This window comes from Oncorhynchus clarkii, chromosome 24 (genome assembly GCF_045791955.1).
Source record: "Oncorhynchus clarkii lewisi isolate Uvic-CL-2024 chromosome 24, UVic_Ocla_1.0, whole genome shotgun sequence".
NCBI lineage: Eukaryota > Metazoa > Chordata > Actinopteri > Salmoniformes > Salmonidae > Oncorhynchus > Oncorhynchus clarkii.
The window spans coordinates 42,660,185-42,674,290 of NC_092170.1; the positions used below are offsets into that span (position 1 = coordinate 42,660,185).

A 14,106-nucleotide genomic window follows, 5' to 3' on the forward strand; every position below is an offset into this window, starting at 1 on the left:
GAACGGGGAAATAATTTCCGAGGGTCTGATAACTGTCAGAAGTTTCCCTCGCGGTGGGGAAGTTAGAATAATGAAATATATGAATTTTTAAAATCCCTTCAGCCTTTATATTTATGTGTAATCCTATGAAATGTCTTATGTTGCACAGCTTAGTATGAGCTCAACCTCTGTACAGATGTCCTTTCTTTTCATTCAAAATCTTTCTCTCCAGCCGCCATTGCTGGTTGCATAGCGTTGGTTATCTAGAAAGCACACCCTCCACTAGACCATAAAGCCCTCTTTGGGTTCTAGAAAGCACACCCTCCACTATACCGTAAAGCCCTCTATGGGTTCTAGAAAGCACACCCTCCACTATACCGTAAAGCCCTCTATGGGTTCTAGAAAGCACACCCTCCACTTGACTGTAAAGCCCTCTTTGGGTTCTAGAAAGCACACCCTCCACTATACCGTAAAGCCCTCTATGGGTTCTAGAAAGCACACCCTCCACTATACCGTAAAGCCCTCTCTGGGTTCTAGAAAGCACACACTCCACTAGACCGTAAAACCTTCTATGGGTTCTAGAAAGCACACCCTCCACTAGACCGTAAAGCCCTCTATGGGTTCTAGAAAGCACACCCTCCACTATATCGTAAAGCCCTCTTTGGGTTCTAGAAAGCACACCCTCCACCAGACGGTGAAACCCTCTATGGGTTCTAGAAAGCACACCCTCCACTAGATGGTGAAGCCCTCTTTGGGTTCTAGAAAGCACACCCTCCACTATACCGTAAAGCCCTCTTTTGGTTCTAGAAAGCACACCCTCCACTAGACGGTGAAGCCCTCTATGGGTTCTAGAAAGCACACCCTCCACTAGACGGTGAAGCCCTCTATGGGTTCTAGAAAGCACACCCTCCACTAGACGGTGAAGCCCTCTTTGGGTTCTAGAAAGCACACCCTCCACTATACGGTGAAGCCCTCTATGGGTTCTAGAAAGCACACCCTCCACTAGACGGTGAAGCCCTCTATGGGTTCTAGAAAGCACACCCTCCACTATATCGTAAAGCCCTCTTTGGGTTCTAGAAAGCACACCTTCCACTAGACGGTGAAGCCCTCTTTGGGTTCTAGAAAGCACACCCTCCACCAGACGGTAAAGCCCTCTGGCGCGATTAATGGCAAAGATCAGAGGTTCGTGCCGTTAATCATAAAAGTAAAATGATTACTGTAACGCGTTACTTTGGAAACGCATTACCCCCAACACTGGTCCTAATACATTACATTACAAATATTATTATTGTCAATTGCATTAAGATCAGTGAGTTTAGTATTATGCACATCATCTGGGATTAACAAATGATACAATTCTATGATTTGGGATACTGAATCTCTGATAGAGTTCAGTTCAGTTCAGTTTGATAATGTATTGAGTTACTGAATCTCTGATGGAGTTCAGTTCAGTTTGATAATGTATTGGGTTACTGAATCTCTGATAGAGTTCAGTACAGTTTGATAATGTATTGGGTTACTGAATCTCTGAAAGAGTTCAGTTCAGTTCAGTTTGATAATGTATTGAGTTACTGAATCTCTGATGGAGTTCAGTTCAGTTTGATAATGTATTGGGTTACTGAATCTCTGATAGAGTTCAGTACAGTTTGATAATGTATTGGGTTACTGAATCTCTGATAGAGTTCAGTTCAGTTCAGTTTGATAATGTATTGGGTTATTAAATCTCTGATAGAGTTCAGTACAGTTTGATAATGTATTGGGTTACTGAATCTCTGAAAGAGTTCAGTTCAGTCTTTTAATGGCACACTATACAACATGCGTTCTCATGTCTGAAATCATTACCTTAATACACCAATATTTAGCTTTGGCTTAATCTGATTTTGTGTCTTTTGTTCATTATTCAAATATGTGTACATAAAAATAACATATATACTTAAGTAATTATGACAGAAAGAAAGTATTCAGAAAAGGTTTTTGTTGCGGTAATGAAATAAATAACTAAATATTTGTTATAATTTTAATTGTAAATATATTTGTTCTCAGTGTTATGTTTAACTCTTTCTTTTCATTAGGTGACCAATGTAAATAAAATATATCATTTTTGTTTTTATTACTTTTTTGGACTTTGTTCGTAGTTGTGATAAAATGTTGGATCAATAAACATAACAATAATTATGAAATAGATCAATCCAGATCCCAATCCAGATTCTAATCCAGATCCCAATCCAGGTTCTAATCCAGATCCCAATACAGATCCCAATACAGATCCCAATACAGATCCCAATACAGATCCCACTACAGATCCCAATACAGATCCCAATACAGATCCCAATACAGATCCCAATCCAGGTTCTAATCCAGATCCCAGTACAGATCCCAATCCAGGTTCTAATACAGATCCCAATACAGATCCCAATCCAGGTTCTAATCCAGATCCCAATACAGATCCCAATCCAGGTTCTAATCCAGATCCCAATACAGATCCCAATCCAGGTTCTAATACAGATCCCAATACAGATCCCAATACAGATCCCAATCCAGGTTCTAATCCAGATCCCAATACAGATCCCAATACAGATCCCAATCCAGGTTCTAATCCAGATCCCAATACAGATCCCAATACAGATCCCAATCCAGGTTCTAATCCAGATCCCAATCCAGATCCCAATCCAGATCCCAATCCTGTGATCCTAGAGGAAGTACATTGGAAAAAGTTAAAAAAAAAAAAAAAAAAAAAAAATGGTCTTAAAAAAAAAAAAACATTGGTGTGAAGTGCCAGTTTCGTGAGAATCACCCAGGTAGCTATAATATCTCTGTGTCTCTGTCCTTCAGAGACATTATCAGGACCAGCCAGCCAGCCAGTCAGCCAGCCAGCCAGTCAGTCAGCCAGCCAGCCAGCCAGCCAGCCAGCCAGCCTCTGTGTTAATAATAATAATATATGGATGTGGACCCAGAGAATGTGTTAGGCTGACGGAGAAGGAGGAGAATACCAGGGATTATTAGAGTGAAACAGATGGATTATCCTGAGAGGTGTGGGGATCATCATGTGGATTATCCTGAGAGATGTGGGGATAATCCGAGACACACACACACACACACACAGCAGCGTCGCATCACCTACACATCACAGCAGCACGGATGCAATGTATCCACTACGACAGACGCAACAAGTAGTAGAACAATCTACCCGGGAGACCATCAGACCACCAGTACAAACAGATAACGATTACTTTCATTCAGCTGTACTTCATGGAGGATTTAGTTTATATTGGTAGTTTATTTACAGATTAGTAATAAACAGTTCTAACTAATAGGTTGAAATAATATAACGTGAATCTAATCACTTGACTTGATTATTTTACAGCAGGTACAGTATGTATCTGTTCAAGACATCTGTAGCGTCAACACTTCCTACTTCGTTACACAGTGCATCATCCACGTAGCACCTAGATTACAGACACTGGCAAGTGCGAGGTCTATTTTGAGGTCTATTTGTCTAATTCAGAAGAAAAAAAAGCTGAATTAGACAAACTGTTATATTGTCCAAGAAATGTCATCCTTAAACATGTATCAAAGCATTTAAAATCAAACCTTTTTTTGTTTGTTTATTCCAAGCCAGACAGCCTACACCGTTACAACCATTAGAAGACTGTCAGTCTTACCATATTTTCTGAGGAAGCCACGGTGTACTCCTCCTGTAGACATGTCTGCTGTTAGACACAAGAGACACATATGAACTGAGTGTCTGGGTGAGAGTGAGGGATAGAGAGAGAGAGGGATAGAGAGAGAGAGAGAGAGAGAGAGAGAGAGAGAGAGAGAGAGAGAGAGACAGACAGACAGACAGACAGAGAGAGAGAGAGAGAGACAGAGAGAGACAGAGAGAGAGAGAGAGGGGAAAAACTGAGAGAAAGGTAGAGGGATGGAGAGAGAGAAACAGAGAGAGATAGAGAGAGAGAGAGACAGAGAGAGAGAGAGAGAGAGAGAGACAGAGAGCGAGAGAGAGAGAGACAGAGAGAGAGAGAGAGAGACAGAGAGAGAGAGAGAGACAGACAGAGAGAGAGACAGAGAGAGAGAGAGAGAGACAGATAGAGAGAGAGAGAGAGAGAGAGAGAGAGAGAGAGAGAGCGAGAGAGAGAGAGAGAGGGGCAGAAACAGAGGGAGTTTAATCTAGACTGTTTAGGACTCTCTCCAGCCCAGCTGCCAGGCAGTGAGAGAGCGGTGGGTGATAAGGTTTAGGGGATTGGGATTGTCCTGAATTACACCACAGAACAGATCAACATCACATGAGTCCTAAAAAAATAATCCTTATAGTGATGCTTTATCCTGACTGACAGGAAGCACCTCCCATGCTGCCTGGGGCTCACCATCGAGAGACCAGATGGTTGATTGATTCTCTCTCTCTCTCTCAATTCAATTCAATTCAAGGGGCTTTATTGGCATGGGAAACATGTGTTAACATTGCCAAAGCAAGTGAGGTAGATAATATATAAAGTGAATATATAAAGTGAAATAAACAATAAAAATGAACAGTAAACATTACACATACAGAAGTTTCAAAACAATAAAGACATTACAAATGTCATATTATATATATATATATACAGTATTTTAACAATGTACAAATGGTTAAAGTACACAAGATAAAATAAATAAGCATAAATATGGGTTGTATTTACAATGGTGTGTTCTTTACTGGTTGCCCTTTTCTCGTGGCTATAGGTCACAAATCTTGCTGCTGTGATGGCACACTGTGGAATTTCACCCAGTAGATATGGGAGTTTATCAAAATTGGATTTGTTTTCAAATTCTTTGTGGATCTGTGTAATCTGAGGGAAATATGTATCTCTAATATGGTCATATATTGGGCAGGAGGTTAGGAAGTGCAGCTCAGTTTCCACCTCATGTTGTTGGCAGTGTGCACATAGCCTGTGTTCTCTTGAGAGCCATGTCTGCCTACGGCGGCCTTTCTCAATAGCAAGGCTATGCTCACTGAGTCTGTACATAGTCAAAGCTTTCCTTAATTTTGGGTCAGTCACAGTGGTCTGGTATTCTGCTGCTGTGTGCTCTCTGTGTAGGGCCAAATAGCAATCTAGTTTGCTCTGTTTTTTTTGTTAATTCTTTCCAATGTGTAAAGTAATTATCTTTTTGTTTTCTCATGATTTGGTTGGGTCTAATTGTGCTGCTGTCCTGGGGCTCTGTGGGGTGTGTTTGTGTTTGTGAACAGAGCCCCAGAACCAGCTTGCTTAGGGGACTCTTCTCCAGGTTCATCTCTCTGTAGGTGATGGCTTCGTTATGGAAGGTTTGGGAACCGCTTCCTTTTAGGTCGTTGTAGAATTAAACGTCTCTTTTATGGATTTTGATCGTTAGCGGGTATTGACCTAATTCTGCTCTGCATGCATTATTTGATGTTTTACGTTGCACACAGAGGATATTTTTGCAGAGACTCAATTTGGTGTTTGACTCATTTTGTGAATTCTTGGTTAATGAGTGGACCCCAGATCTCACAACCATTAAGGGCAATGGGTTCCATAACTGATTCAAGTATGTTTTGCCATATCCTAATTGGTATTAGCCAGATCCTCTCTCTCTCTCTCTCTCTCTCTCTCTCTCTCTCTCTCTCTCTCTGTCTCTCTCTCTCTGCCTCTCTCTCTCTCTCTCTCTCTTTACCCCCCCTCTCTTCTCTCGATATCTCTGCCTCTCTCTCTCTCTGTCTCTCTCTCTCTCTGCCTCTCTTCTCTCTCTCTCTCTCTCTCTCTCTCTTTATCTCCCCCTCTCCTCTTGATCTCTCTGCCTTTCTCTCTCTCTCAAACACACACAAATCATTATTTTCTAAGAATCTTTCGTCTCTAGCAATCTTTTCATAAGTTCTTACGCAGCCCTGTACTGTTTCTACAATCCAATTAGGGCCACAGCAGATTTTAGACGATCGCTATCAACATCACATCATTTCTATCTTCACAATCTAAAACTATGACCACTTTTACTCAGGTCCAGATGCCAGATTAAAAACACAGCAATGCCTCCCTCAACCTCCACCAGCACTGCCTCCCTCAGCACTAACCTCCACCATCACTGCCTCCCTCAACCTCCACCATCACTGCCTCCCTCAATAATAACCTCCACCATCACTGCCCCCCTCAATAATAACCTCCACCATCACTGCCTCCCTCAATAATAACCTCCACCATCACTGCCCCCCTCAATAATAACCTCCACCATCACTGCCCCCCTCAATAATAACCTCCACCATCACTGCCTCCCTCAATAATAACCTCCACCATCACTGCCCCCCTCAATAATAACCTCCACCATCACTGCCTCCCTCAATAATAACCTCCACCATCATGGCCCCCTCAATAATAACCTCCACCATCACTGCCTCCCTCAATAATAACCTCCACCATCACTGCCCCCCTCAATAATAACCTCCACAATCACTGCCTCCTCAATAATAACCTCCACCATCACTGCCTCCCTCAATAATAACCTCCACCATCACTGCCTCCCTCAACCTCCACCATTACTGCCTCCCTCAACCATCACTGCCTCCCTCAATAATAACCTCCACCATCACTGCCTCCCTCAATAATAACCTCCACCATCACTGCCCCCCTCAATAATAACCTCCACCATCACTGCCCCCCTCAATAATAACCTCCACCATCACTGCCCCCCTCAATAATAACCTCCACCAGCACTGCCTCCCTCAACCTCCACCATCACTGCATCCCTCAATAATAACCTCCACCATCACTGCCTCCCTCAAAAATAACCTCCACCATTACTGCCTCCCTCAACACTAACCTCCACCATCACTGCCTCCCTCAACCTCCACCATCACTGCATCCCTCAATAATAACCTCCACCATCACTGCCTCCCTCAAAAATAACCTCCACCATTACTGCCTCCCTCAATAATAACCTCCACCATCACTGCCTCCCTCAATAATAACCTCCACCAGCACTGCCTCCCTCAACACTAACTTCCACCAGCACTGCCTCCCTCAACACTAACTTCCACCAGCACTGCCTCCCTCAATAATAACCTCCACCATCACTGCCTCCCTCAATAATAACCTCCACAATCACTGCCTCCCTCAACCTCCACCATCACTGCCTCCCTCAACCTCCACCATCACTGCCTCCCTCAATAATAACCTCCACCATCACTGCCTCCCTCAATAATAACCTCCACCATCACTGCCTCCCTCAACACTAACCTCCACCAGCACTGCCTCCCTCAACCATCACTGCCTCCCTCAATAATAACCTCCACCAGCACTGCCTCCCTCAATAATAACCTCCACCATCACTGCATCCCTCAATAATAACCTCCACCATCACTGCCTCCCTCAATAATAACTTCCACCATCACTGCATCCCTCAATAATAACCTCCACCAGCACTGCCTCCCTCAATAATAACCTCCACCAGCACTGCCTCCCTCAATAATAACCTCCACCATCACTGCATCCCTCAATAATAACCTCCACCATCACTGCCTCCCTCAATAATAACCTCCACCAGCACTGCCTCCCTCAACACTAACTTCCACCAGCACTGCCTCCCTCAACACTAACTTCCACCAGCACTGCCTCCCTCAACACTAACTTCCACCATCACTGCCTCCCTCAATAATAACCTCCACCATCACTGCCTCCCTCAATAATAACCTCCACAATCACTGCCTCCTCAATAATAACCTCCACCATCACTGCCTCCCTCAATAATAACCTCCACCATCACTGCCTCCCTCAACCTCCACCATTACTGCCTCCCTCAACCATCACTGCCTCCCTCAATAATAACCTCCACCATCACTGCCTCCCTCAATAATAACCTCCACCATCACTGCCTCCCTCAATAATAACCTCCACCATCACTGCCTCCCTCAACACTAACCTCCACCATCACTGCCTCCCTCAACCTCCACCATCACTGCATCCCTCAATAATAACCTCCACCATCACTGCCTCCCTCAAAAATAACCTCCACCATTACTGCCTCCCTCAACACTAACCTCCACCATCAATGCCTCCCTCAACCTCCACCATCACTGCATCCCTCAATAATAACCTCCACCATCACTGCCTCCCTCAAAAATAACCTCCACCATTACTGCCTCCCTCAATAATAACCTCCACCATCACTGCCTCCCTCAATAATAACCTCCACCAGCACTGCCTCCCTCAACACTAACTTCCACCAGCACTGCCTCCCTCAACACTAACTTCCACCAGCACTGCCTCCCTCAATAATAACCTCCACCATCACTGCCTCCCTCAATAATAACCTCCACAATCACTGCCTCCCTCAACCTCCACCATCACTGCCTCCCTCAACCTCCACCATCACTGCCTCCCTCAATAATAACCTCCACCATCACTGCCTCCCTCAATAATAACCTCCACCATCACTGCCTCCCTCAACACTAACCTCCACCAGCACTGCCTCCCTCAACCATCACTGCCTCCCTCAATAATAACCTCCACCAGCACTGCCTCCCTCAATAATAACCTCCACCATCACTGCATCCCTCAATAATAACCTCCACCATCACTGCCTCCCTCAATAATAACTTCCACCATCACTGCATCCCTCAATAATAACCTCCACCAGCACTGCCTCCCTCAATAATAACCTCCACCAGCACTGCCTCCCTCAATAATAACCTCCACCATCACTGCATCCCTCAATAATAACCTCCACCATCACTGCCTCCCTCAATAATAACCTCCACCAGCACTGCCTCCCTCAACACTAACTTCCACCAGCACTGCCTCCCTCAACACTAACTTCCACCAGCACTGCCTCCCTCAACACTAACTTCCACCATCACTGCCTCCCTCAATAATAACCTCCACCATCACTGCCTCCCTCAATAATAACCTCCACAATCACTGCCTCCTCAATAATAACCTCCACCATCACTGCCTCCCTCAATAATAACCTCCACCATCACTGCCTCCCTCAACCTCCACCATTACTGCCTCCCTCAACCATCACTGCCTCCCTCAATAATAACCTCCACCATCACTGCCTCCCTCAATAATAACCTCCACCATCACTGCCTCCCTCAATAATAACCTCCACCATCACTGCCTCCCTCAACACTAACCTCCACCATCACTGCCTCCCTCAACCTCCACCATCACTGCATCCCTCAATAATAACCTCCACCATCACTGCCTCCCTCAAAAATAACCTCCACCATTACTGCCTCCCTCAACACTAACCTCCACCATCACTGCCTCCCTCAACCTCCACCATCACTGCATCCCTCAATAATAACCTCCACCATCACTGCCTCCCTCAAAAATAACCTCCACCATTACTGCCTCCCTCAATAATAACCTCCACCATCACTGCCTCCCTCAATAATAACCTCCACCAGCACTGCCTCCCTCAACACTAACTTCCACCAGCACTGCCTCCCTCAACACTAACTTCCACCAGCACTGCCTCCCTCAATAATAACCTCCACCATCACTGCCTCCCTCAATAATAACCTCCACAATCACTGCCTCCCTCAACCTCCACCATCACTGCCTCCCTCAACCTCCACCATCACTGCCTCCCTCAATAATAACCTCCACCATCACTGCCTCCCTCAATAATAACCTCCACCATCACTGCCTCCCTCAACACTAACCTCCACCAGCACTGCCTCCCTCAACCATCACTGCCTCCCTCAATAATAACCTCCACCAGCACTGCCTCCCTCAATAATAACCTCCACCATCACTGCATCCCTCAATAATAACCTCCACCATCACTGCCTCCCTCAATAAGAACTTCCACCATCACTGCATCCCTCAATAATAACCTCCACCAGCACTGCCTCCCTCAATAATAACCTCCACCAGCACTGCCTCCCTCAATAATAACCTCCACCATCACTGCATCCCTCAATAATAACCTCCACCATCACTGCCTCCCTCAATAATAACCTCCACCAGCACTGCCTCCCTCAACACTAACTTCCACCAGCACTGCCTCCCTCAACACTAACTTCCACCAGCACTGCCTCCCTCAACACTAACTTCCACCATCACTGCCTCCCTCAATAATAACCTCCACCATCACTGCCTCCCTCAATAATAACCTCCACAATCACTGCCTCCTCAATAATAACCTCCACCATCACTGCCTCCCTCAATAATAACCTCCACCATCACTGCCTCCCTCAACCTCCACCATTACTGCCTCCCTCAACCATCACTGCCTCCCTCAATAATAACCTCCACCATCACTGCCTCCCTCAATAATAACCTCCACCATCACTGCCTCCCTCAATAATAACCTCCACCATCACTGCCTCCCTCAACCTCCACCATCACTGCATCCCTCAATAATAACCTCCACCATCACTGCCTCCCTCAAAAATAACCTCCACCATTACTGCCTCCCTCAACACTAACCTCCACCATCACTGCCTCCCTCAACCTCCACCATCACTGCATCCCTCAATAATAACCTCCACCATCACTGCCTCCCTCAAAAATAACCTCCACCATTACTGCCTCCCTCAATAATAACCTCCACCATCACTGCCTCCCTCAATAATAACCTCCACCAGCACTGCCTCCCTCAACACTAACTTCCACCAGCACTGCCTCCCTCAACACTAACTTCCACCAGCACTGCCTCCCTCAATAATAACCTCCACCATCACTGCCTCCCTCAATAATAACCTCCACAATCACTGCCTCCCTCAACCTCCACCATCACTGCCTCCCTCAATAATAACCTCCACCATCACTGCCTCCCTCAATAATAACCTCCACCATCACTGCCTCCCTCAACACTAACCTCCACCAGCACTGCCTCCCTCAACCATCACTGCCTCCCTCAAGAATAACCTCCACCAGCACTGCCTCCCTCAATAATAACCTCCACCATCACTGCTCCCTCAATAATAACCTCCACCATCACTGCCTCCCTCAATAATAACTTCCACCATCACTGCATCCCTCAATAATAACCTCCACCAGCACTGCCTCCCTCAATAATAACCTCCACCAGCACTGCCTCCCTCAATAATAACCTCCACCATCACTGCATCCCTCAATAATAACCTCCACCATCACTGCCTCCCTCAATAATAACCTCCACCAGCACTGCCTCCCTCAACACTAACTTCCACCAGCACTGCCTCCCTCAACACTAACTTCCACCAGCACTGCCTCCCTCAACACTAACTTCCACCATCACTGCCTCCCTCAATAATAACCTCCACCATCACTGCCTCCCTCAATAATAACCTCCACAATCACTGCCTCCTCAATAATAACCTCCACCATCACTGCCTCCCTCAATAATAACCTCCACCATCACTTCCTCCCTCAACCTCCACCATCACTGCCTCCCTCAACCATCACTGCCTCCCTCAATAATAACCTCCACCATCACTGCCTCCCTCAATAATAACCTCCACCATCACTGCCTCCCTCAATAATAACCTCCACCATCACTGCCTCCCTCAACACTAACCTCCACCAGCACTGCCTCCCTCAACCATCACTGCCTCCCTCAATAATAACCTCCACCATCACTGCCTCCCTCAATAATAACCTCCACCATCACTGCCTCCCTCAATAATAACCTCCACCATCACTGCCTCCCTCAAAAATAACCTCCACCATCACTGCCTCCCTCAATAATAACCTCTACCAGCACTGCCTCCCTCAATAATAACCTCCACCATCACTGCCTCCCTCAATAATAACCTCCACCATCACTGCCCCCCTCAATAATAACCTCCACCATCACTTCCTCCCTCAACACTAACCTCCACCAGCACTGCCTCCCTCAACCTCCACCATCACTGCATCCCTCAATAATAACCTCCACCATCACTGCCTCCCTCAAAAATAACCTCCACCATTACTGCCTCCCTCAACACTAACCTCCACCATCACTGCCTCCCTCAACCTCCACCATCACTGCATCCCTCAATAATAACCTCCACCATCACTGCCTCCCTCAAAAATAACCTCCACCATTACTGCCTCCCTCAATAATAACCTCCACCATCACTGCCTCCCTCAATAATAACCTCCACCAGCACTGCCTCCCTCAACACTAACTTCCACCATCACTGCCTCCCTCAATAATAACCTCCACCAGCACTGCCTCCCTCAATAATAACCTCCACCAGCACTGCCTCCCTCAACACTAACCTCCACCAGCACTGCCTCCCTCAACCTCCACCAGCACTGCCTCCCTCAACCTTCACCAACACTGCCTCCCTCAACCTTCACCAGCACTGCCTCCCTCAACCTCCACCATCACTGCCTCCCTCAAACTCCACCATCACTGCCTCCCTCAAACTCCACCAACACTGCCTCCCTCAACCTCCACCATCACTGCCTCCCTCAACCTCCACCAACACTGCCTCCCTCAACCTCCACCAACACTGCCTCCCTCAACCTCCACCATCACTGCCTCCTTCAACCTCCACCATCACTGCCTCCTTCAACCTCCACCATCACTGCCTCCCTCAACCTCCACCATCACTGCCTCCCTCAACCTCCACCAACACTGCCTCCCTCAACCTCCACCAACACTGCCTCCCTCAACCTCCACCAACACTGCCTCCCTCAACCTCCACCAACACTGCCTCCCTCAACCTCCACCATCACTGCCTCCCTCAACCTCCACCAACACTGCCTCCCTCAACCTCCACCAACACTGCCTCCCTCAACCTCCACCATCACTGCCTCCCTCAATCTCCACCAACACTGCCTCCCTCAACCTCCACCAACACTGCCTCCCTCAACCTCCACCAACACTGCCTCATTCAACCTCCACCATCACTGCCTCCTTCAACCTCCACCATCACTGCCTCCTTCAACCTCCACCATCACTGCCTCCTTCAACCTCCACCATCACTGCCTCCTTCAACCTCCACCATCACTGCCTCCCTCAATAATAACCTCCACAATCACTGCCTCCTCAATAATAACCTCCACCATCACTGCCTCCCTCAATAATAACCTCCACCATCACTGCCTCCCTCAACCTCCACCATCACTGCCTCCCTCAACCATCACTGCCTCCCTCAATAATAACCTCCACCATCACTGCCTCCCTCAATAATAACCTCCACCATCACTGCCTCCCTCAATAATAACCTCCACCATCACTGCCTCCCTCAACACTAACCTCCACCAGCACTGCCTCCCTCAACCATCACTGCCTCCCTCAATAATAACCTCCACCATCACTGCCTCCCTCAATAATAACCTCCACCATCACTGCCTCCCTCAATAATAACCTCCACCATCACTGCCTCCCTCAAAAATAACCTCCACCATCACTGCCTCCCTCAATAATAACCTCTACCAGCACTGCCTCCCTCAATAATAACCTCCACCATCACTGCCTCCTTCAACCTTCACCATCACTGCCTCCTTCAACCTCCACCATCACTGCCTCCTTCAACCTCCACCATCACTGCCTCCTTCAACCTCCACCATCACTGCCTCCCTCAACCTCCACCATCACTGCCTCCTTCAACCTCCACCAACACTGCCTCCTTCAACCTCCACCAACACTGCCTCCCTCAACCTCCACCATCACTGCCTCCCTCAACCTCCACCATCACTGCCTCCTTCAACCTCCACCAACACTGCCTCCTTCAACCTCCACCATCACTGCCTCCTTCAACCTCCACCATCACTGCCTCCCTCAACCTCCACCATCACTGCCAATGATGTAGTGATCACTTAATACACAGGTAAACGTTGAGCGCCGTTTGCCGTTACTATAGAGTTACAATAGAGTTACTATACAGTTACCATAGAGTTACTATAGAGTTACTATAGAGTTACTATAGAGTTACCATAGATTTACTATAGTTACCATAGAGTTACTATAGAGTTACTATAGAGTTACCATAGAGTTATTATATATTTACCATAGAGTTACTATAGACTTACTATAGAGTTACCATAGAGTTACCATAGAGTTACTATAGAGTTACCATAGAGTTATTATATATTTACCATAGAGTTACCATAGAGTTACCATAGAGTTACTATAGAGTTACTATATATTTACCATAGAGTTACTATAGAGTTAGAGTTACCATAGAGTTACTATAGAGTTAATATAGAGTTACCA

The 14,106-nt window shown here is 46.6% G+C and overlaps 1 protein-coding gene across 1 annotated transcript in view; it reads right to left on the minus strand.

Moving 5' to 3' along the window:
* The window catches only part of LOC139382669 (uncharacterized), a 15,163-nt gene extending 11,459 nt beyond the window's left edge, over window positions 1–3,704 (minus strand). Inside the window, exon 1 of the mRNA XM_071126757.1 lies at window positions 3,642–3,704. Coding sequence (XP_070982858.1) covers window positions 3,642–3,684 — 43 coding nt within the window. The 5' untranslated portion in view covers window positions 3,685–3,704. The remainder of the gene's footprint in view (window positions 1–3,641) is intronic.
* Window positions 3,705–14,106: the final 10,402 nt, after the last annotated feature.